Source organism: Rhea americana, unplaced genomic scaffold (assembly GCF_003343005.1).
Source record: "Rhea americana isolate MKP2758 unplaced genomic scaffold, rheAme1 scaffold_514, whole genome shotgun sequence".
In the NCBI taxonomy this organism is placed as follows: Eukaryota; Metazoa; Chordata; class Aves; order Rheiformes; family Rheidae; genus Rhea; species Rhea americana.
In genome coordinates, this window is record NW_028186662.1 from 74,218 (window position 1) to 96,988 (window position 22,771).

The following is a 22,771-nucleotide window of genomic DNA, read 5'->3' on the forward strand; positions in this document are numbered from 1 at the left end:
GGGCTTTTGGGGGGGCCACGGGTCAATAGGGCTATGGGGGGGGGCTATGGGGAAGAGACAAGAAAGGGGCTATGGGGAGGGGACAGGGCCTTGGCAGGAGTGGGGGGGGAATAGGGCTGTAGGAGGGTTGGGGACGGGTGCTGTGGGGCCATGGGGGGCAGGGCCGAGGGGGGCACCCGGGCCCCCGGAGAGGGGGGTGTTTCCTGCAAAGGCTTTAGCTGACGCCCACCGCTGTCCGGCCCCCTGCGGCTGCTGTCCTGCTGCGGCGCAGTTTGTAAGTCCGGCCCTTCCCGGCCCCACATTCCTGACCCCAGCAGGGCAACACGACCCCGCGCGCCCCCCGTCCCCCCCCCAGCCCGGCCATCCGGGGCCCCACAGGGCCGATGCAGGCGGCACCGGTCCCCAGGGCTGGCACAGCTCAGCCGGAGCCCCGGCCCCAACGAGGGCTCGTCTGTCCGCTGCTGGGGGCTGCGCAGCGCAGCCCCCCCCCGCACAGAGCCCCCTGCGCTGCACAGACCACCCTGTACTGCGCCCAGCCCCACAGTGCTCAGCCCTGGCCCCCCCCCAGCACGTCCCCAGTACCCCTTCAGTCCAGGGGGCAGGTGGGGCTGGCTGCACACCCTGGGACCGTGTGGGGCAGGGGGAGCTGGGAGGAGACTGGGGTGCCCCATACTCACCTGCCCTGCGTCCCCCATCCTGCTGTCCTGGGCCCCCTATTGTGCTGCCCTGTGCCCCTCATTGCGCTGCCCTGTGCCCCCCATTGCGCTGCCCCTCGTCTGCCATGCCCCCACTGCACTGCCCCATTCCCGCTGCCCCGTGCCCCCCGTTGCGCTGCCCCGGGCTGCCCATCCCGCTGCCCGCTCCCACCGCCCGGCTGCCATGCAGACAGCGCTGCACTGGGCCGCCAAGCACGGCAAGGAGGACATGGCCACGCTGCTCGTGGACGCCGGGGCCGACATCAACACGAGGGCTGTGAGTGGGGCACACGGCGTGGGGGCTCGGGGATCCCTGCCAAGGGGTGGCGAGCAGCCCCCATGCTCACTGGTTTTCTCCTCTCCCTGCCCCACGGCTGCGCCCGGATCCAGCACGTGAGTACGAGCCGGGGAGGCCGGGTGCAGACCCGGGGGTGCTTGGCCCTGCATGTCCCCCTTGCCCGCGACTGCCGGGGGCACATGATGCCCAGCTTGGCTCTGATGTGGTGCGCTCCCTCCCGCGCAGGGCGTGAGTATGCACAGACGGACAGACAGACATGCTGCCACGCTGTGGACACAGCACCGGCCCAGGACAGGGAGTGCCCTGGGAAGGACGACCCTGGGACGATGGTTTCAGGGATGGGGCGTCCCTGGGACAAGGGTTTCGGGGATGGGGCGCATTTGAGATGAGGGTTTCGGGGATGGGGCATCTCAGGATAGTGGTGTTGAGGATGGAATGCCCTTGAGATGATGGAGCATTCCCAGATTGATGGTTTTGGGGATGGCACATGCCTGGGATAATGGTTTTGGGGACAGAATGCCCTTTGGACGATGGTTTCAGGGATGGAGCATCCCTGGGGTAACGGTTTGGGGATAGGGTGTCACTGGGATGATGGTTTTGGGGATGAGACGTCTCCATGACAATGGTTTTGAGGCTGGAGTGTCCTCAGAACGATGGTTTTGAGGATAGAATGTCCTTGGGATGATGGTTTTTGGGCTGGGGCACCCTTAGGATGGTGATTTAAAGGATGGAGTGTCCCGGGGATGATTTTTTGGGCATGAGGCATCTCAGATGAGGGTCTGGGGAGCGTTTGCGTCTGGGCTGTCCTCGTGCCCCAGGCAGGGGATGGGGCCCGGGGGCCGTGGCCAGTCCTCGTCCCCTCCTGACGCCTGGTGCCGCCAGGGCTACACCCCGCTGCACATCGCGGCACTCCACGGGCACCGCCGGATCGTGGACCTGCTCGTCGAGCGCTTTGGTGAGGACCGAGCCCCATCGCTGCCCAGGGCAGCTCTGGGCCACCCCGGGGCCATCGGGTCCCCGCGGTGCCGGGGGCCAGGCCGGGGTCTCCCCGGACGGTGGCTCAGGGCGTTCGCTCTCCCGGCAGGGGCCAAGCAGAACCTGCGGGATTACAGCGGGCGCCTGCCTGGGCACTACCTGCGCACCGCGGCCGCGCGGCTCGGCGCCGCCGACGCTCCCCGTAAGAGCCCGGCCGCGCAGGGTGGGGGGCACCACTGTCACCCGAGGGCAACACGGGGCCACGTGGGGAGCAGGGCTGCCGGCAGCCTGGCGCTGACGGGGCCCTGCTGCTGCAGAGGTGCCGGCGACACGCGGCAGAAGCCGACGGCTGGCCTGCCTGCTGCTGCCCAGGGCCGGCGGCCAGGCTCGGCGACGGTGGGGCTCGGCCGAGGACCTTACCGGCCCGGAGGAGGAGGAGGAGCGGGCTTCAGCRCAGCACCTTGCACCGCCTGCAGCCTACCGCGCTGTGCGCAAGTTCTCCCGCTGACCCTCGGCCGCCCGCATGCTGCCCCRGGGCTCTGCCCTTCGCCCACCTCCTGCTCCAGGGTGGCCCGGGGCGAGGGCATGGCCGGGTGCTGTGGGACGGGCACGGACGGCTCTTGGCACTGCAATAAAGCCCTTGTGCACTGCAACCCCCCCCCCACCCCGTGCACCATGTTCCCCACGCGCACCGCGCCCCTGGGTGCAAGGTGTCCCTGTGTGCACTGTGTCCGTGTGGCCGGACTGCACGTGGGGCTGGGGGGGGGGGGGTCCCTGGGTGCCCTGCAGCTCTGCCTGGCTCCAGTGCCGCAGCTCTGCTGTGGGTCCTGGGGCATCTGGCAATGAGAGTGTGGAGAGAGGAAGCACCCTACAACTCCCTACCCAAAAACCAGACCGGGGAGATGGTGCTGCTGCAGTGCCCACTCYGCCAGGGTGTTAATACCAGTAATCAGCTGTCAATCCCCCCAGATCCTCCCCCCCACCACCACCACCCCCGACTGCTATAAAAGCCCTGGGAGCAGCTCCCCGGCTCCTCTCCCAGCAGCATGGCAGCACTGCAGGGCAAGGGGCACCCGGGCCACGAGCCGGGGGGCTCTGGGGGGCCGTGGGGCCCTCCCCAAGCCCTGCTGCCCTGTCCCTGCCCCTGTGCTGTGCTGGCCGGCTACAACCTGCTGCCGCCCCCGCTGAGCCTCCTGGCACACTCGGTAAGTGGCGAGGGTGCCGTGCACAGCGGGGCGCCGGGCTCCCTCTGGAGCAGGGGCTGGGGGTGCCGGGCAGGGGCCGGGGGCCGCTGGTCCCGGGTGCGTGCGGCATCCCGGCGCCCCGGCACCATGGGCTGCTCCGCTGCGCACAGGATGGTTGAGGTTTGGGGGGGAAGGGGGAGCACAGCCCTCCACGGTGTCCCCACGGTGCCCGCAGCAGCCGCGCGCCCCGGCCAGGCGCCATCCTGCCCCGGCACCTCCCAGCCCTCTCCGTGCCCCGCAGGTCTCCGCTGCCCACGACCTGCCGCCAGTGCTGCTGCCCGGCGCTGGGCTGTGCCCACCGTGCTGCCGGCGGCCCGCAGCCCTGGAGCCGGCGCGGGCGAGAGCCGGGGCCGGGCGCGAGAGCACCGGGGCGCTGAAGGCCTGGCTGTCGCGGCACCCGAGGAACCCCTACCCCAGCAAGGGCGAGAAGGTGATGCTGGCCGTGCTCTGCCGGATGAGCCTCACCCAGGTCTCCACCTGGTTCGCCAATGCCCGCCGGCGCCTCAAAAAGGAGAACCGGGCGAGCTGGGCATCGCGCGGCCCGTCCGAGGGCGAGGACAGCGAGGGCGAGGGGTCCTCGCCGGGCAGCCCCCCCGGCCCCGGCCCCGGCCCCGGCCCCGGGCAGGAGGGCGGCGGGCGCAGCCCTGGCCCGGGCAAGCGGCTGCAGAAACCCAAGATCTGGAGCCTGGCGGAGATGGTGGCGTCGGCGCCTGCGGAGCGCGGGGGCCCGCCGGGGGCCGCGGTCGAGGGGTAGAGGGAAGGGGTGTGGGGCAGCCCCGCGCAGGGTGGCCAGGGGTAATAAACATGGTTGTGTGTCTCCAGGCTCCGTGTGCGTGTGTGTCCGGGGCAGGTGGCTGGGCACGCGCCGGCCGGGGCGCAGGGCTGCTCCTGCTGCCAACTCTGGCCACCGCGGCCCGCCGCACGGCCTCCCCGAGGACCGGGGCTCCTGGGCCAGGTGCGGGTGGGTGCAGAGGGACCACCAGCCCCTGGGTGGGCAGCAAAGGAAAGGCAGTGACACCAGGTGGAGCTGTATGCTGGAAATCAAAAATAGACTTTTTATCAAGAAGAGCAAACTAATAAAATGGTTAGCGGTGTTAAATTAATCCTTACAAAACAAAACCCAAGGAGGTTAAATAGAGCCCAGAGGCTCCGCATAAAAACCACAACGACTACAAAACAGCTGCAAAGACGTCTTTACACACCAAAGAAGCTCCTCTTCTCCGCTCCTCTCCGATACGGTAAACAGCGTCGGCGAACACGGGACTCGTACATGTGGAAAAGAAACACGGATGCTATGGAAACAAACCCTGCAAGGAGCACACTCGCCATGGACAGAACTATTTACACTATGGACACGGAGCTGTGCTGGTGCCAGTCCAGCCAGAGGAGCCCCCAGGCTCTGCCCGCTCTTCTCCTGCCAACGCGAGGCTTCGGCCAGCTGCCGGGACCCCTCCAGCCACGGCGCTATGCGCCACTTTGTCACGCTTGCCACCCGTCCATCGGTCTGTCCATCCGTCCACCTGTCCATCCTTCCACCCGTGCACGCGTCCCAGCTCCGGCTGCCCTTTCTCTCGCGCGTTGAAGGGGCCGCCTGCTCCTCCTGTCCTGCTACGTTTGGTTTCTCCGCCCTCCGCTGAGGGCAGCAGCCAGCCTCCTCTCCCGGCCGGCAGCTGGGCGCTCCCGGCACTGCTGCGCGGGGGCAGCGTGCAAGTTTGCAGAGGAAAGCAGGTGCTGTGGAGCTGCTCTGCGAGAGTCCCCAGGCCRGTGCTACAAAGCTAGCAGTCTCTCCACCTGCCCCGGCAAGCCTCCTTCAGGGCTGCCAGCACGTCCCTGCGCCGCAYGTCCCCCCGCGAGGGCAGCCAGCAGGTGCGCAGCACCATCCCCTGCCCACCAGCCAGCGGCTCATCCCGCTTTGCACGGCGCCCGTCCACGGGCAGCCGCGGGCCGGGGCCGTCCCGAGGTGGCGCAGGGCTTGGCCACGCGAGCTCAGGGCGGGGGGAAGGCGAAGACCTCGCGGCACAGGCACTGGCAGCAGCTGTAGAAGATGCAGAGGAGAAGGGTGGAGGGCACGAGGCTGACGAGCACGATGCCCAGGCTGTGGTGCTCGATGAGCAGGAGGTAGATGCCGAAGGGCAGGGAGCTGAAGTAGATGAGGCAGAGCATGCCCAGGATGAAGTGGGGCACAGCTTGCCACGTCCAGGAGCGGCACTTGCGCATGGGGCCGTGGCAGGGCAGCGCGCCCAGGCTGGCGGGGCGGTACAGCCGGATCATGTCCAGCATGCCCAGCCCCTCCGGTGGGGCCATGTCCTCGGGCACCTCCAGGATGGTGATGACAAGGCAGTCGGAGCTGGGTGAGGGCTCTGCGAAGGGCTCCAGCACACTGGGGCAGAGGATGACCTCCGGGGACAGGGATGCACCCCGCTTCTTGGCCCGCTCGTGGTATGTCAGCACAGCCAGGACCTTGCTGTCATCCTGCAGCTGCTGCACGTCCTCACCGGGCACCAGGGTCTCCTGGCGGCAAAAGGGGCAGCTGAGCCGGCGGGGCGACGCGTCCCCCAGAGCCACCATCCTGCGCAGGCACTTGGTGCAGACGCGGTGGCCGCAGCTGAGCAGCTTGGGCTTGCGGGCTCGGGCATCGTAGCGGTGGTAGCAGATCTTGCACTCCAGCTCGTGCGCTGTGAACACCAGCGGCTGAGAACTCTCCAGCTCACCATCCTTGTGGGCCATGGTCTGCACAGGGCACGAGGTGCCGGGGCTCGCACGATGAGGCCGGGCTGGGATGGAGACAGGGAAGTCCTGGTGAGCGGCGGCTCCATGGGCAGGTTCCTGGGGCCCTGCCAGTGCTGCTGCCCCGAGCAGACCGGTGGAGAGGGGCTGGGGGCAGCCAGGCGCAGGCAGCAGCCCCCTCTGACCASAGGGCTGGCGCTGCCGGGACATGCCACCCTCCGCAGCTGGCCGGTCTGGGCAAGAGAGAAAGGCCTTTCCCAGCAGGGTCCCAGGCTGGCGCTGCCCCCAGCTCAGYGGGGCTGGGGGCCGGCCCACCTGCGGGCTGCCGGGGAGGGGCCCAGGATGGCGCCCCAGCCTCATCCCTTCCCCAGCATCCCCAGGATAGGGCCTGGCTCCAGAAACCGCGCTCTGCTGAGGGAGGGAGCGGAGGGACCCCTGCCCTTCAGCCACCCCTCCCTCCCCACATGCCCGGGGCGAGGAGGCTCGCCGTCTGCTGCCCCATGCCCGCCCGTACCTGCTGTCCGCGGCAGGGCTCCTCAGCAGGACGCTGCAGGCGGTCAGTCGGTGCCTGGCCGCGCAGCCCCGGTGGGCCGTGCCGTGCCCCTGCCCGTGGGGCTGCAGGCACTCGACAGATGCTGGAGGCAGCCGGGGCACCGGCGGCTGCGCGTCCCATGGAGAGGCGCAGGGCACGCTGCCCGGCGATGCTGCAGAGCCAGCCCAGACGCACTGAGGCTGCGAGCATCCGACGCGGCGTTGGCCTGGCAACGGGAAAGAGGAGGCGGATGCTTTGGCTCCGGTGGAGCCTGGCCTGGGCAGGGCTGCGGGCGCGGGGCCAGGCCTGCCCGGACTAACAGGGCACAGCACGGGAACAGCAGGGTCCCCGGGGCTGCAGCAGGACGACGCAGAGGCAGGTAGGTGCGATTCCACCACAGTCCTGCTGCTCCTCTGCCCCAGAGCAGTCCCTGAGGACGTCCCTCCCCTGCCCAGGCTTCTGCAGACMGTGGTCCTGGGGCCCTGCAATCCTTTGGCCCATGGGAGAAGGCTGCTGCAGAGCTAGGCTCTCTGCAGGGCCCTCGCAGCATGGGCAGCTCCTCTCCCCTTCTCTGGGCAGGCATGCTTAGCCCTGCCCTGGGGAGGGACAGCTCCTGCACGGCTGCAGAGAAGGGAAGCAGTTTCAGGGGTGAAATGCCCAGGCTGGAGAGGGTCTGCACACCCCTCCTGGAGCCTCAGCAGCTTCACCTGCAGTATCAGGGATCCCCAGGGCACAAGGAAGCCAAGCTCTGTCAGCACGCATGAGCCCGGCCACCTCTCCCAGCTCCCACACCCCACTGAGCTGCCACAGCACCAAAACACTGGGGAGGGCAGGGGCGGGCACAGCAGAGCCCTCCTGTCACATCCCCTCCCCATCACTGGTGGTCTCCCCAGCTGTGCCAAGTCATCCCCTGCCYCAGGGCACAGACCTCGCAAGGGTGGTTCTGGCAGCCCAGAAGGGCAGTAGCAGCAGTTCAGTAACTCCCGAGCTTTCCAGGGCTGAAGAAAGCCCGACACCACCAATTTCTCCCTCCAAAAGGACAGGGCAAACACCCTGCCATTGCACTACAGAACAGGAGAGAGGCCATGACCACCTGTCACGCAGAGCAGCACTTGCTGGGAAAACAGTCTGGACACCATACAGCAAAGSGAGTCTCAGGAATAAGCGAGAGTTCACCAACCAAGTCCAAAGCCCACGAGGGGTTTCTAGCCTCTACCTTCAGTGACATGGTCACATCTTGGTTGCTCGTGGCCCCTCGCTGCAAAGGATACTTTGTTTATGCTGGTTAACAAGAAAACAAGCTTTTTTCCACACAGAGCTCTCTGCCTTGTGTATCATGCACCCTGAATTGCTCAGAGAATTACTAATTCCTGATGAGCTGTTCTATGGGAAGTCAATGTTATTTGTCAGATTCAGTCTTCACAAGAGCAAACTACTTGGGCTGAAACATTCTGTAAGAGTCAGAGGCCGCACTTGGTGAAGATAATTTTAGTTCAAGAGCTCAAAGGTGGGCAAGAATTTTTAAGAAATTACTCCAGGCTTTGCAATAGGAAGGGCTGGGGAGCAGGCAATGTCCAACTGGCAGTGGAACTCAGYGGTTACACCTTGTCCTCCCCAGTCTTGCTCGTATCTCCTCTTCACTGTTTCCAGCTGGGACCTTCCCATAACTTAAGCCTCCATCATACCAACACTTTGCTGCCACAGCCTTTTGTCTGCCCAGCCTCTCAGTCACATGCTTTTTGCTTTACTCTTATCTACAGGCTTATCTCAGCAATGTGCAGCTGCAGGCATTTCAGGAACTTCACTGGCTGAGGGTCTTGGTAGGGAGCGTCATGTCCAACCTTGGCATCAGCATTGATAAAGGGTCTCCAGGAATTGTAACAGTTCACTGTCAACTGGTCTCACTGCCTGCTGGCTCAAGAAACAGGGTAGTTCAGTCCTGCAACCAAAAACCTGCTTGATGTCTAGGCCCATTGAAAAGCTCCCTTGGCCCCCTCTGCCCCAAACCAGCCCCTCTACAAGCAGTTGTTTTATACCCTTTGTTCCTCCAGAACCCCATTTACCTCTACTGCTGAGGGCTCAGGCCCCTGGGGTGGGTCCTAGCACATTCCTTTCATTTTAAGACCAGATCTGTTCTGACAGGTCTTCAAAGGACTCACCTGCCCTTTTCTAAGTATTGCTCAATTCAAGAAAAAGCTGCAAGAGGTATSAGAGATGTGGACAAAAGGCCTCACAGGTGACTCTGAGGAACTTAAAAATGAGGAGCTAGAGATCACATGGTCACAATACCTGTAAAACTAGCAGGGGTCAACCCTGTGATTTCATTCCTAAATGCATTTTTTGCTGTATCTGAATAAATGAGGTATTTTCAGAGAGCGAGCGAAGCAGTGTRGCCTTACTTGGTCATGACATCACTTATGTGGCAATTATAAACTTAACAAGGTAATCACCCACCATCTAAGGGAGCAAAACAAAGCAGTCCTCATTCTTCAGCGACAGGCAAACCAAGGAGTAAGTTTGTTGACACTTTCCAGCATTAGTATGTGCCTCTGGTCACCTGCACTTCAACACCTACCATAGCTCACAATAATGTATAAAGGGGAAAAATGCTTTAAAAAAAGGCTTATTTTGCTGCTGGAGTTACTGACTGTTCTGAGAATGTAATTAACGCTTAACAATCTCAAGGTCTCTTGTGAAAGCATCCCTAGAGAGCTGCAAAAATACTGAGACCAGGTGAGCAGCCAAAGTGCGTGGCTAGGCCTGGCCTGTTGGGGTTACTGCAGAGAAGCAATGGGATTAAGGAAACACCAGTGATACTGTCTGGACAGACTCTGAGAAACCTTATGCACAATGCTGAGCCAGGATTCAAGGTATTTCCTCATCTTCTATTTTTTAACTAATAAACTTTACAATCTGTTTGACCTGTGCTAAGACCTATACGGACAGAATTCAGTCTCATAAGGCTACAGGATGATACGACTTCCAGGTAAAGCTAACTCACGGGAATTGTTTTCCTTTGGACAGCAAAACTTACATTGAGAGGACTAACTTTTACAAAACCTGTCAATCTATTCAAAGGTAGAGAGGAGCTCTAYAGTTTAAGCCAGAAAATTCCCAAAGCCCAGAAAAGCCACAGCTTAGAACTGCAGAAGATTTGAACTCCCAGAATCACTCTCACCTCATTACAGCACCTACGTACGTAGGAGATTCTTGGTAGTAAATGATTCCTAAAGCCAACAGCCAGAGACAGAATTAGATCAATGGCTGGAAACTGAACCAAGACAAATTCAGCTGCATATGAAGAGCAAAGTGAATTAATCGCTAGAACAATTTATCTAGGCAAATGGTAGGTTCTACAGTACTTGCAGCTTTTATCAAGATTGGATGTCACAATGACTCTATTTAGGCAAGTGTTAGGAACTGACTGCAGGAAAGCCTAGTAAATTTCTCTAACCAGACAAATTGCTAATAATAACAATAAGCTTTCCCTGACACTTTATTACTACATTTTTTAAACATCCTGGAAAAGCTACTTGTATTTTCATTACCAGCTTCTTTGTCTTGTTTGTCATTGTATCTTTTAACTCCTAATGGAATGGATAAAATATTAAACATCCTAAGTCTACCATCTTGTAGTTTTCTATAATTCAAGCAATATACTAGATAGATTCACAGTACAAGTTTTGCAAAACAAGTATTTTCTACCATTCACCCAGAATGAGACAGAGGAGAGCTCAAGAGGAGACCACCAACCCCTGGGTGGGCAGCAAAGGAAAGGCAGTGACACCAGGTGGAGCTGTATGCTGGTTTTTAATGTTCCTAAGAACTAGGAAACGGAAATCAAAAATAGACTTTGCTCTTCTTGATAAAAGTAATAAAATGGTTAGCGGTGTTAAATTAATCCTTACAAAACAAAACCCAAGGAGGTTAAATAGAGCCCAGAGGCTCCGCATAAAAACCACAACGACTACAAAACAGCTGCAAAGACGTCTTTACACACCAAAGAAGCTCCTCTTCTCCGCTCYTCTCCGATACGGTAAACAGCGTCGGCGAACACGGGACTCGTACATGTGGAAAAGAAACACGGATGCTATGGAAACAAACCCTGCAAGGAGCACACTCGCCATGGACAGAACTATTTACACTATGGACACGGAGCTGTGCTGGTGCCAGTCCAGCCAGAGGAGCCCCCAGGCTCTGCCCGCTCTTCTCCTGCCAACGCGAGGCTTCGGCCAGCTGCCGGGACCCCTCCAGCCACGGCGCTATGCGCCACTTTGTCACGCTTGCCACCCGTCCATCGGTCTGTCCGTCCGTCCACCTGTCCGTCCTTCCACCCGTGCACGCGTCCCAGCTCCGGCTGCCCTTTCTCTCGCGCGTTGAAGGGGCCGCCTGCTCCTCCTGTCCTGCTACGTTTGGTTTCTCCGCCCTCCGCTGAGGGCAGCAGCCAGCCTCCTCTCCCGGCCGGCAGCTGGGCGCTCCCGGCACTGCTGCGCGGGGGCAGCGTGCAAGTTTGCAGAGGAAAGCAGGTGCTGTGGAGCTGCTCTGCGAGAGTCCCCAGGCCGGTGCTACAAAGCTAGCAGTCTCTCCACCTGCCCCGGCAAGCCTCCTTCAGGGCTGCCAGCATGTCCCTGCTGTCTCTCACCTCTGCACATTAGTTGGGATTAGTCTCACGGCTGCTGCTTTGCTCTCGACCCAGCTCCCGCTCTTTGTCTGCTGTGGAGGAGGATGAGGATGAGGATGATGATGAGGAACTCGAGGAACTAAGGGTCCGGCCTGAATGCTTGTAGGCTGCAACAAGCTCTTGCAGCCGTTCTGGGGTAGGCTCCCACTTGGAAAAACCTGCACTGTTCTGCATGAAGAGGACAGCAGTGTTGTGCACAGCCTTGTAGTACATCTCCTCTCTGCAATGGAAAATGACAAGCACTCAGCATCTCCTCGTGCCCTGCCCGCCAAGGATTCACAAAACTACCCGCACATACGTTTCCTGTTACCTCCCCATCTCTTCCTGTGTGTAGCTTTTAGGAAAAGTATTCTTTGTCCCTTTTCCTCAGGGCAGTGTGTCATGCATTACTCAGTAAAAACAGAAGCTTGCATTGTTTTACAGAAGGAGCAATGATGCTGCCTAGCTGCACAGCTCTCCACCAGCACATGCACTAGGGACATTGCTGTCTCCAAACGAGGTGAGTCAGTAAGGTAATGCATTTCAGGTCAATGTGAACCAGGTATGGAGAACTTAGTATTTAAGCACTTTTTGCTCTCAGGAGACCAACAGCCAGCTTGCCCTACAGAGGACAAAGCCTCCGACTGCCCATTGCTTCTACTTCGTCTTAAGCAATACAGAACTGGTGAGGCATTGTGGCATTTCGCAGCCGAGGAAACAACTGTTATTGGCAGTGGCTCACCAGATTAGAGTTGACAGAAGAGCACAGACAACAACCACAGCACCACATGGTATAAATAGTTCAAACTGGACTTGTATCCAAGGAATACATCACTTACAAGCTTTTTAATTAGCAAAATACTGAGCAGTCATTAAACAAATATAAAAATCCCTAACACTCTGTATACTTGTCTTAAAAATCCAGGATGATTACAGACTACATTTTCCCTTGTCTTTTCTATACTTCCCATTGATTTCAACTTGGCATAGGATATTCCTGTCATAAGGCTCTCTAAGGTGCAGTTCACCAAAAGCACATTCCTAGAAGGACCAGTATGCTCAGAACTCAAGAGAAAGGCCTACTTTTTGCAGATGTGCTGAGACCCGCTGCGGTATTCATGATCAAAGGCTGGCAGGATGAGCTGGTGCCGCTTGAACTTGCTCTGTTCCATGCGGGTCAGGGCTGGTGTAGGAGGGTCCCTCCATTCAGGGATGAAGACAATAAAGGAGAGGGGCTCACTGGAACTCTCCAGCAGTTTCTAAGGCAATAAGAAAATTAACTATCTTAGCCTGGGCTGAGCAATGACATGCCTAATGAGTTCTGTGAAAACAACGAATTTCTGCTTCCACAACAGTTCAGCAGCAATCACAGTCCTTTGCCTACCAAATTACAACCTTATTCTGAGGATGCAGGAGCAGTTGAGAGAAGAGGACTGACTGCTCCATTCAGAACAACACCACAGGTGAGTGAACATACCTCAAAATGAGATACCATGGCATCCATCAGCTCCTCACAGAATGGAGGATTTGCCTGAAAAGAGCCACTTATAGGGAAGAAATCCAGGCATGGGCTGGAAGAAAAAGGCAAAGATTCCAATCAGAGAAGCTAGGATTCTAATAGTAACATCTTAAAAAGCACACACATTCTCAGAAAAGACAGCTGTACTCCCAGAAAGCCTGAATTCCCAGCAGTATGGGGCCTGCCATTTCCTTCTTTCTTCAGAAGAAGGGTAAACACTGACAGATCTATAAATCACATCACATCAATGAGCAGACCCCCTCTAACCAGGCTAATAGCACACTCCTGATTGTTTCATAGATAATCTCTGTCCACTCATTGCCTTCAAGCAGGCTTAAAGCATATATCCTTTAGAGTGGACATCACACAACTAGCTACCACCTCTGAGCTCACAGACACGTCAGCCTATCTTGAACCATTTACATTGCGCACACACTTGCACCCACACAGATACATGACAAGGGCATTGTAACGTAAGACTCACCCCCTGGATCCAAAATACCCGTCTGTATCCAAGAAGGCCGAACAGTACTGTTTAAAATAGCAATTCAGGGGCGAGGCAAAGCATTCAAAACTCACTCCAAAGAGCTTGTGGAGGGCCTCGAAGACATGCACGGGAAGTGCCCCCTGCAGGCCAGTTCCTTCATACAGACCAACACCGAACATCATCTGAAGAGAGCAAACCCCGGTGAGCGATGCCTGCAATCGGTTGTGTTTCTGCTGCTCCCTTCACTGAACACGGACCCAGGGCCACACGTCCATGCACCCACTCCTCTAGGTATGCAGGGCCCCCTCTTCCTTTCTCAAATTCAGGTAGGTCCCCTGCATGTACCCAAGAATGCTCTTTAGATACTTCACGCAAATCACGCCCCACAAACCAGCTGCCAACTTTTACATATACCTCCCCATGAACCTTTGGTTCAGCCTCAGACTGTGGAAGGTTTCTTTCATAAAGGTTTACCCCCACTGAGGCCTTCTGTCAACATCATAATTGCTCCCCAGACTGGAATCCCATCTCAAAACACCAGGAGCAGACAACGAAGCTCATTTAAGCCCTGTTTTGCATCAGGCTCCCAGAATCATGGGTCTCTCAGAGCACTGACAGTAAGTTTAGTGCCCCAATACTGCTAGAGCTTCCTGATACATAACAATCATGACGAAACCAGTACCTGGTATCGACGGAGAAGGCACCAAACCCTGGGCAGAAACTTTTCAAAGCCAGAGTCATCAATGCAACTGTACCGATAGAGAAGCCACTGGAAGAGAAAGTCCAGACATTAAAAAAGAGAATCAACAAAGATAAGACAGTCATTGCACAGTCAGTATACAAACACTTAGGACATCGGGAGAGACACTGATGAACAAAAGGAGAAGGCAGAGCTCTGCACGAAGGCCTTCTAGCACATCTGCTTTTWCAGAGTGGGCAAACTGCAAGCTATTAACCAGCATGAATGGATGTAATAGCTCAGCATGGCTCTCAGCAAGGCTCGCCTTGCTGTGGATATGGCCATTCTTGTAGCACAGTATGTATCAAAGCATACACATGACACCTCTCAAGTATTCCCAGCAGAAACTAGGCCCTGCCTAAAGTGGAAGTAGTTGTCCTGATTTCTGCTGCTATTAGGACAGTATCTAACAGCCTCCAGCAAGTCAGTACTCCATCCCACTCCACAGTCCCTTGTCTCAAAGGAAAAAGAGAAACAAAACCCCTTATCAAAGAGCAGTTTGTGACAATGCAGTCATGCAGGACTGGCAGTCAGCCCTTACCAGCTTGCTGAAGTAGTTCCGGCTCACTTTCACCATTTCTCCCTTATACCGCACACAAGCTACATTGTTTTCCATGTGCATTTCCACACTGGGGAGCGGTGGAGAGGGTATGGCCAGTCTCACTGGGTAACAATATACAAGCCTGTCTTGGACTTCAGGAGCTTCTATCTCAGCTATGGAGAATAATAATAATAATAAAAAAATACAACCTATAACAATACAAGCAAGATTCCCCTTCTATCTCAAAACATGCAGTGATAGGGCTAAGGCTGAAAAGCAGAGCGGTCCCTGCAAAAACACAGTGTCAGACTCTTCATACATTCTGTAGGCAGCTACCTAGGTTCAGATCTGATTTCCCAAATTAATTCCATTATCTGCTGCCAGAGCACAGAAGGGATTCATTTCACAGTATTTCGCTATCTGTAATACAGCAGGCCTGTAAACGGCACCATTTCAGCATCTTGAGCCATGATCTGGACAGGTAAATTGCTTTCGTGTTAGTTGCTGTTATTTCTGTTTGCACCAAATTCAATGAACAATTAACATTCTCACACTATGAAGTGCAGGAGGAAAAGGACTCTTTCTGCCACCTTGTGGTTACCCATCTCAGATAGCATCTTAGCCTCAATTTCAGCAGAAACAAGAGAGCTCACAGGGAAGATCAGTAAGAAGGAATCTTGGACACAGTTGGGTGGGAAGACAGGCAGCAAAAGCAAGGAGCAAAAGGTAGACACAGGGATCTGGAGGGAGCTGTCTGAAAAAAGCAAAGATCCAAAAGAGAAAAGGACTAACAAATGGTCGAGGCAGAAGTATGGATATAAACTGAGAAGAATGAACACAGAAGTTCAAGGAACATGAATTCTCCACAAGGACAGGAAAAAGCGCACAGTAATCTACTAGGATGCACAGGAATGCAGATGGTGCTCAGAGACGAAGAAATGTGGCAGAGGAGACTATCAGGAGGACAGAGCGCTTGGCAACAGGAAAGACAGTGGTGCTGTCTCCAGGAATTCCTGAAGAAGCWCAGCAAGACAGTGTAGCACAGGAAATGAACTAATGCCCTATTCGGTGTGTTTCGATCCTAGGAAGCTACTTAATCCTGACAAAGTACACATTTAAGATATTTGATATTACAGCTAGTAATGGTACCTGATGGAAAATGACCTTCCCACTGCAAATGCACTGTGAGAGTCTGCCAGCCGAGAACTGTGCCAGACTGGGTATTTCTTACTCCACTAAATGCAACCTTGTGGATTCAGAGCAGYCCTCCCAACAGACAACTCTATTTGAATGGGGGCAGGCCAGAGTGCATCGCCTTTTTTAGTACTGTCACATGCTGTATTCCTATGACTCTTCAGACTTTACTGCGTACCAGATATATTGTTCTCTTTGAGGATGGCAAGATGCTTCTCCCGGATCCGCTTGACATATTCAAGGGATATGTAGTAAATCTTACTGCAGATGCCTTCAACAGAGTCCTTTGCTGCAGCAGACACATGGGGCCCACACTGTTTGCGCAAGTGCTCCAGGCGGTCCTGCAAAATCAGAAAATCCCTTACACAAYCTACAACCAGATTCCCTTGAGGTATGCAGAGCCTTCAATTCCATTTCATAGAGTAAAGAAAAGCAACCACATCTTTCTTAAGAAGGAGCTTTTTCTGGCCCTAAATGCCCCCCATCTTCTCCTTGACYCACTGCACTCAGCTGCACAAAAACAGGGATACAGACCATATAGTCCTCCTTAGAGGCAGAGTGGTCCCGTCGCAGCCAGCTGAAGGTGTCCTCTACATTCCATTTCACCACTTTTCTGCTGTCTGGTGATGCACTCCTGCACGCAATGGAGAAGCAAAATTTCACCCACAGTTGTATGGTAATATATTCTATCCCACCACAACACTTTTCTATTAGTGGGGGAAAACAGCTGCCAACACTTCCTCAAGGCCCTACCCTGTCACTCCCATCCAGGCCTCTTGTGGAAAGTGTTCCCAGACATTTGTGTGACTAGGGACTGCCATGTTCTCTCCGAAACACAGTGTAGCTGGCTGCTGTCCTTTCTGCAACAGGAGAGGCGGATAAAGGATTTATCTAACAAGGAAATGGTCCATTCTGCTCTTGCCTCTCCTTTTCAAATGCAGCCACTGTTAGGAATTTGTGACTGTGAGAAAGCTACTCTGTTAACAAGCTTTGTATTGTTTAAAAAAGGCTTCTTCAATTCAGTTTTGTGGCAGAACTCTTGAAAAAAAATAAACATGGTATAATAAAATACCACTTTAAATTGGTTGCCCTTTAATAGCACTGACTGCCCAACCATCCTTGTAATATGTCAGGGACAAACAACATAAGAAGGCACTTCATGTCCAGTATTCCACAGATTCTCACTTGTCTGCCTACACATTCAACTTCCCAGTGCTTGATCTTACTGTAAAATTATTACTAGAAGATGCCTCCAGCACTACTGTTTTTCTTCAGTATATCCCTAACATCTTATTAATTCAGTAAGCAGATGACCAATGCTGMTTAAGATGGGATCTAGTAGCCCCTTCTAAAAATTCCTGTAAACTTTTTCTGTTTTTTACCAGCCACAGAACTGTAAAACTCCTACCTGGATTCAATAAGCCGTTTTGCAGCCTCAGCATACTTGAAGAGTAGTCTCTTGGCTTCCTCACGGAACTTGATTCTGGATAACCTGAAATAAATATAAATTCATATGCATCAATTTCACAGTTGCCATAAGGGAATGGAGGTCCAGTCCAGGTATCACATCAACAAATCCTACCACTTCATCAAGGAAAGGAAGACACAAAAGCACAGAACATCAAATAAATCACTGGACTGGTCCAAAACAAAAAGCACAGGAAGGTGCTCTCTATGAACTATACCTGATAGGAATGTCATTCATGATTTCTCTAAACATGGAGGGAGAAACTACTGGCTCGCAGTCACTTGGTAAAAGAGGATCTGTCCCTTTGTCAACGACCTTCCGCTCCAACATCCAGCGATTAAAGGACTCCCTTGGGGGTTCAATCCCTGGAGAAGCACAGAAAAAGGGTCTAATTAATAAGGTAGCATTAAAGTGATGCCCAGAAGCTCTGATAAGGATCATCACACTAGAAGTCTGCTTAATGAATCTACAAACCTAAAACAATGTCACAGAGTATAACCACAACCACGATAAAAAGAGCCGATCACAGGGAAAGGAGACAGACATAAACCAGAAGGAAGAACATCACAGCACTGTAGAGTTGAGATGACAAATAAGAGGAGGACAGCAAAAACTTACCTTCTCGCTGTTGGCAGAGCTCACGATAATGCTGCCGCAGCTTGAGAATAAGTTGGGATCGAAGCAGCTCCACCTCAGGGTGTGGAGACAGCACTTCAGATGGAGCCCTTTGCTTAATCACTGCGTTTGTCTGAATATCCAGGTCCCAGTATACTCTACAGCAGAAACAAATGTCATCAGGATGGCTGTATCATTAACTAACTATAAAATATCACTTTTGAAGATGTCTCCTTGAGCTGTTTATAAGCCAGGAGATTGAACTGTCAGGACCCCACCCTCCCTGCAGAGACAGTAGGGAAGGTATTATATCCTTGAAGTTTTTCTTCAAAGACTTTTGGAAAACCAGCTGTCTCCAATTTACTACCAAGAAAGGAACAGAAGACAGACAACTCACTCTGTTGGTCGTAGAAGAGCTGCCTGCTGTTTATCTTCAGGTGAAACACACCATGACTTCAGAACAGAGGTTCCTGGAATACTGGGAGAGCTGGGGACTGACTGAACAGCTGGGTTCCCTGGAACATCAATCTGGGATTGAAAAACATTAATTACTACCTCACAAAGAAAGGTAAACGTGAAGCAAGCCCAGCACACAAAACAATCCTTTAGCAGGACATGTCTCAGTATACCCAATGAATTGCTAGAGCATATTTTGCTTGCTACTGGAATAAGTTAACATGGACATGCAAGCTACCACATTTCTCAGTCATTATCTGTTCTCTAGCAATTCTCATACTCCACCTCAAGCTGTAAGACAGAAATGGTAACTTGGAAGGAGCTGAGTCCGATTCTGCTCTTTCATTTTCTAAATGTCAGTTGTCACAATCTGAGTAATGCCAGGATGGCCTGACTGTGCACAGTTCAAAAAATTAGGTTCAAGTCCTCTAACTTTGTCTGAACAACCCCCTTAATCTTATTAGTTTCAGAAAACTAAACCCACCTTGGGCTTTTTCAGACTGTTGCCACTGGGTGGAACTTCCTCAGAGAATCTCCTCTTCCTTTGCTTGCTCTCCACAGAGGTCTCTATCATTCCACCTTCCAGTGGCATAGGAGCTGCATTCAATCCCAGAGGGTCTGACTAAGAGGGTCCAAAACACGGTACTCATTAGCTCATCAACTCCCACTGCAGAGTCCCAAATGAAGGCAATAAGCCCTCTTATCTTTCCATTTCACTGCCCCAGGCTCCTAAGTAGATGTAAATAAGGACATTAATGTTGACAACTGTGGAAAGTTACAGACTTCTCTTATAGACTTCTGCCTGTAGGTTTATTCTTAAAAAAAAAAAAAAAAAAAAAGAAAAAAAAAAGGTGTAAAACAAATACAACAAACTACTCCAGGTTGAGTATTCTTTGAGCAGTGCAGCAGTACATCTGCAACATCACTACCTGGATGTGCCTCTGCATAAGGAATGTTTCATCAGAACCAAGCCAGCCTCTGGATTCAGAGGCATTTGAAAGTATAGAAAACTCTCCCACACGCATAATCTCAAGTCTACAACAGCATAGCAACAGCCTCCTGCAGATTATCCCAGCAGTAGTGCAGCCCCTTGTAGTAGCTGTTTACTTACAATGACATCGTGCTGTCCCAAAACAGGCATTTCCCACAGAGACTGGTTAGTGAAGCGATTGAAGTAGTAAGGGCGATTCTCCCGCTTGCTCCAGCACTTCTCCCAGCCAGCCTGTACCAGCTCATCTGAGAAGACAGTAAGACAGTCAGGACAAGACTGGTTCTGAATAATAGCCCTGCCTTTTCAGGTCCCCATTATTATCACAGCACACTCTGAATTATGCATTATTCCTAAATTTGCTTGGTGGCCTCCCATTTCGCCTTCCTGTCTCTGCTACCCGAGTCCTTCAGAACTCCATATTGGGCCTTCTCAAAAGCAGAACCAGTACCTGGGAGATCCTGCACCAATCGCATAGGTTTGGGAGAGCTGGGCTGGTTCTGGTTGGAGGTGCCAGGTGAGTGACTCATTAGAGATGCTTCCTCCGCAGGGCTTCCGTGATTCTCATTGGCCATTTCTCAGCAACTGCACTAGAGAAAACATACACAAAATCTGTATTACAACACGAAAAWTCCAAGATCGAATTGGCCCACTCAACTATAACAGCAAAAGCTCATTCTGACAATAAAACAGGACTTGGACCAGTACATACAGTCCTGAAAATACCTGTCTGCTAACCTAGATACAAACTAACTAAGACGAATGCTGAGCTTTAAACAGCACAAACCAGGGAGATCTGCTGGCCAGCACTCAAAATATACAGTTTCCAGTTAGATCTCTAAGASGGCAGTGTTTGATCCCATACATCAGGACTGAGCATAAATACTGTAATTCTCAGAATACATTCTGAACATGTACCACCCTCTACCACACTCATAATATTAGCTGCATCTGTTACCCTTAGAGGTGGTTTAAATCAATATTTACAGGCATGTAACTTCACGTAATCTAAACAAAAAGGCATTTATTTTAAAAAAATCTGCTATATAAAATAGCTCCAGTGCTCCTCTAATAATAACTTCTGTCATCCAGAGAACCACAGGCTAGGAGTCAGGAACTCCTGGATTTTATTCCTCAGTCTGTCCCAGGCTAACTGTAATGCCTCAGTCAGATTATTTTAGCTCTTAGTACTTTTTCATCAGCATAACAACAGTTATGCAAAAGACAGTCAGTTGAAACAGTAAAGCTCTATTTAATCATCATTAACTGCTGCCAGCTGGAAAAAACAGCCAGGCTTTTCCTCTCTTAGTCACCCTTCTGCCCCCCCAAGGGAAGTTACTGAAACACTACTGTTGAGTCAAACACTACAGAGTACTCCTCTCTGACAGCCCTCATTGCACTGGCAATGAACTCAGGAGAAAACAAGGCTTTTTGAAGAATCACCACCTATTTCTGTTACTTAGCTCTATTCAGGCCTTTGGATGCATCCTATACAACAAAGTTTGGCAGCAGAAACACAATCTTTAAGTTTTTTAATGCAGTTGAGCAACACAATAGCCCTAACAGCAAGCTCCCTTGTACTTCATTGAAGTTAGAACTCTGGTTTGGATTGCACACTAAGTTAATTTAGGTTTAATCATCTTTGCGCCCCTTCCTGTCCATAAGAAACATCACTGGCCATTTCAGAAGAGCAGAACAGTAGGAGATGTTAAATCAAGAATTAGATGTCAGATCAAGAATTAGCAGGTGCTTCCTAAGTCATCAGTAATATCAATCGTGAAATCAGTGGGATGTGGGCTAGTACTGAGGTATACTTGGTCCTTCTAACATTTCAAAGATGTTTCAGAGGCCTGCTTTCCATCCTTCTCTCAGGGATAAGCAAGGGAAGGTGTGGAACACTGCAGAAACCTGGAGTTACAGCCTCTGTTCAGAATGAGGCAGATGACAGGATTTAAGCTCACAGGTGAAAGCATCTGCTACAAAGACGATATTAATTCAATCATGTACATTTAATCACCTCAGCAGCTAAGAATGTTGCATAACATTTGTTTACTCATACTTTCTCCTGAACTCTAACCCCACTGTGACCTCTACAATCATTTTAGGTAGCTGCCACAGAGGTAGCAAAGTTAGCCTAACCACCTTGAAGAAACAAGGGAGCAATTCAGACTCCTTTATGGTCATTCAATGGGAGAAACCACATGAGTCCAAGAGGTCCTAGTGCGCCAACTCATGAACTTATATATTTCCTAAGACAGTTACTGCTTGGGTTTTTTTTTCAAGTGTTTCATCCCTCCTCCTTAAAAACACGTATTTACACACGCAGTTGCTGATGTGCCTCACACGTTATATAAACATTATATAATGAATTGGTATATACTCAGGRCACCATACCTCCCAAAGTGAACCAAACATGCACTTCAGGAAGTTACAGAGAGTGCCAAGTATCAAGAACTTCCTAGACTGGACAGGGCACACTATGTGCAATAACTTGCCAGTGTTTTTCACTACTGACAGCTTGAAACAACTGTCAAATAGAGTGGGTTTTTTGCTTTCTCCCTTTTGCGGATAAACTAAAGTGAAGGAAGTAAGTGAGAAACTTTATCACATTATCAATGTTGATGAACATTAAATCCAGGTACTCGTAAGCTCTGGGAAAAGAAAAATATGCTAACTAACAGGAACCTCTGACAGAAGCAACTCTACTTGTATGTCACCAATATTGGGACTTAGACAGTGAAAGKGATCGAGAGTAAGCATTTTATGGTATTGTTTTTATATGCCACAGTGATGCATACAGTACTTAACAGACATAGTAGAGCACTGTCCCTGCCCAGAGAGCTTACAACCTAGGAGCAGCAGACAACCAGAGAGGCCACAGCCAGRTGGAAAAGACATAAAGAAGTACAGYGAACAGGATCATTATGTGTTTCCATTTTGTCAAAGTAGGATTTTACACGAGACAACAGCAGATGCAGACAAAGGAAAGCAGTGACAGCCCCGCGGGACACAGCACAGTTCCCCCTTGCTCCAGAGCCAAGCTGCTTCGTTAGGCTGGAAAGCAGGCCAGTGCCTCATGCCATCAGTGCATCTCCCTTTCCCGAGGGCTAGTCTCTGTGCCTGGTTAGGCAAGCCAAGGGCTCGGCAGAGCACAAGGCTCCCGAGGTGGCGCGCACGCATGCGGGGAGCGCAGCGGGGACACGGGGGCTGTCAGCCACGGGAAAGCATGCTGCCGGGCAGCGGCTGCCGCGGCTGCCCTCCCGGAGGCGGCGACAGGACGGAGCTTCTGGGTGCGGCGGGCCGGCACCGGCCGGCGGCCACGGGCGCCGGGGCCGAACGAGTGCGGAGCGGAGGCGGCGGCGGCGACGATCCCCAGCCCGGCGGCACCTCTGCAGGCTGGACGGGAGGAGTCCGGGGGCACGGCCCCGAGGGGCGGCCCCGCGCCCGGGCAGGCGAGTACTTACGGGGGCGGGCTGCCTGGCGGGACGCGTGGCCGTCGCTCCGTGCTCGCCGCTGGCGCGCCGGGGCCGCATCCTCATAGCGGGGCGTCCCGCGCCTGGCCCGCCGGGGCCGCTGTGGAGACAGGAGGCCGTTACGGCGCACGGCCAGGGGAGGAGCCCGCCGGCAGCGCGC

General features: G+C 53.5%; 4 protein-coding genes across 6 annotated transcripts; 2 read left to right on the forward strand and 2 right to left on the reverse strand.

The window, feature by feature from the left end:
• The first annotated feature begins 1,378 nt into the window (after positions 1–1,378).
• LOC146588418 (uncharacterized) lies at positions 1,379–2,621 on the forward strand. Its single transcript, XM_085318030.1, has 3 exons — positions 1,379–1,948; positions 2,078–2,170; positions 2,286–2,621. Exons 1-3 carry the CDS (start codon positions 1,765–1,767, stop codon positions 2,474–2,476), a joined length of 468 nt encoding a protein of 155 aa, XP_085174156.1. The 5' UTR covers positions 1,379–1,764; the 3' UTR covers positions 2,477–2,621.
• A 195-nt stretch (positions 2,622–2,816) lies between these two features.
• Positions 2,817–4,017, forward strand: LOC146588419 (uncharacterized). The gene is made up of 2 exons (XM_085318028.1): positions 2,817–3,173; positions 3,454–4,017. The coding sequence occupies exons 1-2, from the start codon at positions 3,015–3,017 to the stop codon at positions 3,964–3,966; spliced, it is 672 nt and encodes a 223-aa protein (XP_085174154.1). The 5' UTR covers positions 2,817–3,014; the 3' UTR covers positions 3,967–4,017.
• Positions 4,018–4,389: 372 nt separating this feature from the next.
• On the reverse strand, positions 4,390–9,046 carry LOC146588420 (E3 ubiquitin-protein ligase RNF182-like). 2 transcript variants are annotated; one of them, XM_085318032.1, is made up of 2 exons: positions 6,454–9,046; positions 4,390–5,986 (listed from the first exon to the last, which is right to left on the reverse strand). In XM_085318032.1, the coding sequence occupies exon 2, from the start codon at positions 5,937–5,939 to the stop codon at positions 5,199–5,201; it is 741 nt and encodes a 246-aa protein (XP_085174158.1). In that variant the 5' UTR covers positions 5,940–5,986; positions 6,454–9,046; the 3' UTR covers positions 4,390–5,198. The 2 variants fall into 2 exon arrangements, with proteins under 2 accessions (XP_085174158.1, XP_085174157.1); XM_085318031.1 differs by having other exon boundaries at positions 4,390–6,172.
• Positions 9,047–10,262: 1,216 nt separating this feature from the next.
• Positions 10,263–22,750, reverse strand: PCIF1 (phosphorylated CTD interacting factor 1). Of its 2 annotated transcripts, none has more exons than XM_085318034.1 (16): positions 22,603–22,750; positions 19,590–19,723; positions 19,262–19,386; positions 18,635–18,772; positions 18,092–18,222; positions 17,698–17,852; positions 17,297–17,444; positions 17,020–17,103; positions 16,146–16,245; positions 15,790–15,952; positions 14,418–14,590; positions 13,820–13,906; positions 13,135–13,319; positions 12,609–12,702; positions 12,215–12,390; positions 10,263–11,372 (listed from the first exon to the last, which is right to left on the reverse strand). In XM_085318034.1, the coding sequence occupies exons 2-16, from the start codon at positions 19,711–19,713 to the stop codon at positions 11,123–11,125; spliced, it is 2,133 nt and encodes a 710-aa protein (XP_085174160.1). In that variant the 5' UTR covers positions 19,714–19,723; positions 22,603–22,750; the 3' UTR covers positions 10,263–11,122. The 2 variants fall into 2 exon arrangements, with proteins under 2 accessions (XP_085174160.1, XP_085174159.1); XM_085318033.1 differs by having other exon boundaries at positions 19,590–19,728.
• Positions 22,751–22,771: the final 21 nt, after the last annotated feature.